The 5,806-nt window shown below is 44.3% G+C and overlaps 1 protein-coding gene across 1 annotated transcript in view; it reads left to right on the plus strand.

Moving 5' to 3' along the window:
* Window positions 1–4,676, plus strand: part of LOC132152221 (beta-1,4-mannosyl-glycoprotein 4-beta-N-acetylglucosaminyltransferase-like) — a 15,947-nt gene extending 11,271 nt beyond the window's left edge. Inside the window, exons 2-3 of the mRNA XM_059561034.1 lie at window positions 875–1,226; window positions 1,872–4,676. Of these exons, the coding sequence (XP_059417017.1) occupies window positions 876–1,226; window positions 1,872–3,305 (1,785 nt within the window). The 5' untranslated portion in view covers window position 875 and the 3' untranslated portion in view covers window positions 3,306–4,676. The remainder of the gene's footprint in view (window positions 1–874; window positions 1,227–1,871) is intronic.
* The last annotated feature ends 1,130 nt before the right edge of the window (window positions 4,677–5,806 follow it).

Below are 5,806 nucleotides of genomic sequence, written 5' to 3' on the forward strand. Positions count from 1 at the left end.
ACATGCACTCGTGTTGGTCTGATGGTATCAACCCCTAGTGCTCAACTGCTGTTGAGAATGCAACACATACTTTTGCATTTCAGAATGCAACAGCACACAAAATGAAGCATAAGTAGTAGTGTTTGCATTCACGTAATTGTGTAAAGTTTCGAGCTGCATACATTTATCCTCCCAGCGCTGTCCTGAACTCCACAACAGCGTCTTCGCTGTCCGTGTTGTCCGTTTCTAACTGTGATGGGAATAATTGCAGTGAACGTTCTCATAGGGTGTTTCATTACTATCCCTAATGATCTGGAAGGTCAAACACACTGACGAGCTTCTGTTCTTCAGCTGTTCTGAAAGCCTGGAGTGAAACCCGTTCATGAGTGTTTCATCCAATCATGATCAATGAGCACTTTACATTACAATCACATATAGCATTCCATTGAGGAAAATGCCACAAAATGCAGTTTTTATATTTCTGGTGCAGTTATGAAGCACTCAAAATCAACTTAAGACATTTCGGGGTAAAGCATATATATGTATTCTTTACATATATAGTGATTTGACTGGGTTTGTTTTGTTTTCACATTCATTTCCAGTTTCCAAATATGTTTGGAATTGCCCTTCTGTAAAATTCATTTGTATGATTTTTGAAGGAGCTTATTTTAATAAATATTATCAAATGCACAGAGAAACTTCATCTAAAAGAAAACTTAACAGGACCAATTTAAAATGACACGTTATCATATCACACTGAATTTAACGTTTGAATATGAGTATGTAAGATTATTCAGCAGTAATCAGTTCTCTTCCAAATCAGCGAGAATCTCTGATTCCTGTTCCAAATCTAAAGCTCTCTAAACTCTGTTTCCCTCTCTTTGTGTTTTTTCAGGATGAAAATGAGACGTCACAGGGTTTTCTTGATTTGCACCGTGGGACTGTGTGTCATTTCCTTCCTGCATTACTACAAGGCTCTCCACTACGTGTCCCTGCTGAGGGAGTTGTCTGCACCTTACCCTAACATCAAATCCTTCATCATGGTCACTGGTTTCTTCTGGAAGGAGGGCACCACCCCGCTGTCCAGTGCGTCTCCAGAGGAAGGCCCTCCGCTGCTGCACAGGCTGTCGGACAGCAAGCCCCGGACCGGAGGAGGCCTGGTGCTCGACACCGGACAAGAACCTGAAGCACCACAGCCGTGGAAGAGACCTGAAGATCCGCAGCACAGGAGCTTGGGCCCTACAGAGGTACTGGCTCTGCTCTTCTGTAAAGTCATGTGTATTTTCTGTACCAAACAAACACTCCCACATCTGTCATTGGTCGGTCAGATGGATATTCCCACCTCAAACTCATCCGATAGGGCAAAAGTTGACATGTGGAGTCACTCAAACAAACAGATTTATTTTACAGACAATGAAATTGAAAGAGCCAAAACGTGCAAGAAATTAGCAATGCATACATCATGTAATGCATAAAATAATTATACACATAATATCATTTCTAATTTAGAGTGGACCAGGTATTTAAACAATCACTGGGGCTAATAAATATTCAAGATTATGATTACTGCTTCCACAAATTATCATGAATGTGCTGATTACAGCATTCGACTCCTATTGTGTCTCAAGTTTTTCATTACAATTGTTCATAATGAGCAAGTTTTAGGCAGTCAGATGTTTCACATTTCTTTGCTTTGGCACATGAAAATAATAGTGGATTTTCTTGATGCTGCTCAATTCACTTGAAATATAGAATATGGTGCATTCAAACCTGAACATGTCCCACTCTAAACAAATTAATTATGATTTGCGCCATTCGTTTAGCCCTAAGAGTCAGCGAAACTTTGTCCAGATTCTGCTGTCTTCTCATGAGGCTTGTTCTTCATTAATCAGGTCCATAAGGGAGGTTTGATCGCCTGGAAGCCCAGCAGCCCGACCAACCAGAAGCCCGACCCGCAGAGAGACTCTGCAGTCAGAGACTCGTTGAACAAGCTTCAGCTGCATCACACATCGACTCCGGACCCGCTGGAATCCCTGGGCGACCTGCACCGACGCACCCATGTCCTCCAGAATGACCGCACTCCTTATTTCGTCCGCACCAAAGCAGGCGCTCTGTGCTTCCGTCAGGGGACGGAGGTGGCACCGCCTAAAGACGAAACACTGAAAGCGAGACCCAGCTTAGCTGGAATCGGCCAGCGGAGAATATTGCAGAAGCCTGACGAGTCACACACCTCAGCAAAATCAGTGGAGGAGTCCGGAGCTCCTCTAGGGAAACCCAAGCGGGGCAAGCGGCTGGTGAAGTGCGTTTGTCGGCCGGGGTGGCATGGTCCTTACTGTGGAGTGCCCACTATGGTGTACCACTCCAATCTGCCCACGAAAGAGAGACTGACCCCCCGTGAGACGCCTCGACGTGTCATAAACGCCATCAACGTGAACCATGAGTTTGACTTGTTGCATGTGCGCTTCCGTGAGCTCATCCGGGCCGTGGATCTCTTCCTCGTGTGCGAATCCAACTTCACAGCATACGGGGAGAGGCGTCCGCTGAGGTTCCTGCACCTGATGCTCAACGGAACGTATGATTACGTGCGCCACAAGATCCTCTACGTCTTCCTGGACCATTTCCCAGACGGCGGCCGACAGGATGGATGGATCGCCGATGACTACCTGCGCACGTTCCTGACTCACGATGGCATGGCGCGGATCAGGGGTGTGCGGTCTGATGATGTTTTTCTAATCAATGATGCAGATGAAATTCCAGCTCAGGAAGGAGTCCTTTTCCTTAAGCTTTTCGATGGCTGGACGGAGCCTTTTGCCATCCACATGCGGAAGTCCCTGTATGGATTTTTCTGGAAGCAGCTGGGCTCCCTCGAGGTGGTGTCCGGATGCACCGTCGGGATGCTGAGAGACGTCTACGATAACGATGGGATTCGGCTACGGAGGCGGGAGTACTACACCATGCCAGGATTCCGGAAGTACGAGAATGACACCGGACACATCTTGGTGCAGTGGTCGGTCGGAAGTCCGTTCCATTTCGCAGGCTGGCACTGCTCCTGGTGTTTCACACCAGAGGGAATTCACTTTAAACTCATTTCAGCCCAGAATGGGGACTTTCCTCGCTGGGGTGACTACGAAGACAAACGTGATCTCAACTACATAAGGGAGCTGATCCGAACGGGGGGCTGGTTTGACGGCTCTGTGCAAGAGTACCCACCCTCGGACCCTAAGGAGCACATGTACGCCCCCAAATACATGTTGGATAATTACGATCACTACCGCTACTTGTTGGAGAACCCTTACGCCAAGCAGTCCAACCTAGGAGGCATGTAGAGCAGAATGAGGGCCAAAGTTTGTAAAGATGGTCTAATTGAAGACAGTAAGGAAGGGGAACAGAGAGGGAGAGAAGACACCGCTGTCTTGTTCCTCTCTTTCCTCTCTCTCTTATTGGTCCCAGCATCCAACACCGTCCAATAGCTAAAGTCTTCTTGTGAACACAGGCCTTGCAGAAACCAACAGCAATCCTTTCTGTTTTGGTCAATGTTTACATGAATGATTCCTAGCGTTCTTTGAGAGACCCTGCAATATACGCCTCCTGTGTCCACTGTACAAGACTGCGTGTGTGTGTGTGTGTGTGTGTGTGTGAGAGAGAGAGAGAGAGAGACAGAGTGAATGTGTGTGTGTGATCAGACTGAATTCCATTGGTGCACAGACTTTCTTGCTTGCACTTCAAAATCTAAATCAAAAAAGAAAACTCATTGCTCAAATGTCACATTTTTGGGTTTGTTGACAGCTTGTAAATTCCTTCAAACTCAAACGTCTTTTTCCTCGGTCAGAAAAAAATCTTTATGTATCATTGTGAGCTGTTCTGAATGAGTTTGTGGACGAGAGATAGAAAGAGACCATTCGAGAGAAACAGGGCTCTGTTTGAGCTCTGCTGGGTTCTGATGGAGCTGATATGTATGATTGTGCCGATCGAGGTCCACACAAATTAGTTTCCTGTTTGAGAAATCCTTGCGGAAAACATCCTAAAACTGGTAAAAGAGCTGTTTTCAGATCAGATATTTAGTTCAAACAGTTGTTAATGTGAACCACCCATGAATGGGGAGATGGCAGATAAAAATAAGACAGACAGAGACTGGCAACATTTTAAGGCATTATAGCCGCATTCCGACACAAAGGTTGTTCCAAATCATGTTCTGCCTTCTAATATCCCTTCTTTTGGCCAAATTTATCATTCTAAATCTTTTCCAGAGAAGGCATGATCCAAGAATGCATTGTGACAGTCTACTTGGAAAAAAAAATCCATCCAAGATGGCAAACAAAGACTTGCTGATTATAAATGCAATGTGTTCAATACAGAGAAGCATTGATATAAACAGTTCAGTCCAATGTGTATGTTCAATAGCGTCCCGTTGTTAGCCTAGCAACATGCATCACACTTGACTGGAATCAGCAATGCAGCTCACTGTGTTTTGGAACAGAGCCATGTAGTGTTTGGTGATCTTGGCTCTCTCATGCTTTCATTTTAAGTCAGAGCTGGAAACAGTTTCTTATGAAATCTTGTGCTGGAAGTTCCCTGTTCTCAGAGCTGTGAAGCCATCTGAATGCATTCGAGATCCATGGGGAACTACATTTACACAGCGGCACCAGAGATCTGAAGAGTAGCGGAAGATTTGACGGGGATTGTTGTAGGATAATTCAGTCATTTACTGACTATTTTTTTTTTCTAGGGCTGATAAAGTCAACATGAAGTTAACATTGACTTTCTTAATTCATGTTCATATCTTATTGTGAATGATTCACCATTAATATTCTAAATAATACAGCGACATCATCAATCCTTCGTTATCAACCACTTTCATATATAGACACCACCTGATCAATTCATCATTAAAAAAAAAACTGTGTCAGGCATGCTGCTAAAAACAGGTCTCCAGATATAGGAAATATCTGGGCGGGGAATTAAAATACTGCCACCAAGCATTCATGGTGAAATATATACCACCACCAGTAGTCATGAGTCATGTTTACAAATGACTTCACTGATTACTCACTAGTGTCTGTGTAAAAGACAATTCGGCTGTGACACCAATACGTATCCATGTGGCCTGTTCATGCGCTCTCTCTTGGAGTGCCAAACAGCAGCACATTGTAAACAGGCTAAAAATAGAGACAGCATTAGATGTCTGAATACAGAACATATCTCAGCAGAGCAACAGGTGCTCAGTCTCTGTCCATAAGCATTTATAGTGTTCATCTGTTACAGTCTCAGATGTGCTTCATGCCATTGTGATTGCAGTGTGTTCATGGCCTTCGTCAGCCTTCATGCATGAGATGCCTCCAAATCTGTGTGCATTCCACATGGGAAAACAGTTGAAATGGTGAGTTTTATTCCACTGAGCTCTGGTGATGCAATTGCATTCTTATCCTGAAAGGCAAGCATTAATGAGAAGACTGGATTTTGTTTCATTTTTTCTGAATCAATTTACATCTGCATATCAAGGAGCAGGAATTCTTTATTAACAGCCTTCTGAATGAACTCATGAGTTGACATATTTTACAGGCAGGAGAGCCAAACTCATATCTGAGTTCACATCTGGAGGGTGAGATCTGCCCATCCTCAACCGTTGTGCCAAATTCGCCTTGATTTAATTAAGATTGAACCGGTGTGGCAGCAGGTGCTCAGATTTTTTACTGAATTTAATGTTCGTTTTGCTCATTAAAATCCAATGAAGGGCTGTTGAGGTGTTTGGCTTTAGATCGGGAGCTCACAGACCACTCTCTCTCTCTCTCTCTCTCTCTCTCTCTCGGTTAACAAACATTCACTGTTT

This window comes from Carassius carassius, chromosome 10 (genome assembly GCF_963082965.1).
Source record: "Carassius carassius chromosome 10, fCarCar2.1, whole genome shotgun sequence".
NCBI classification, from domain to species: Eukaryota; Metazoa; Chordata; class Actinopteri; order Cypriniformes; family Cyprinidae; genus Carassius; species Carassius carassius.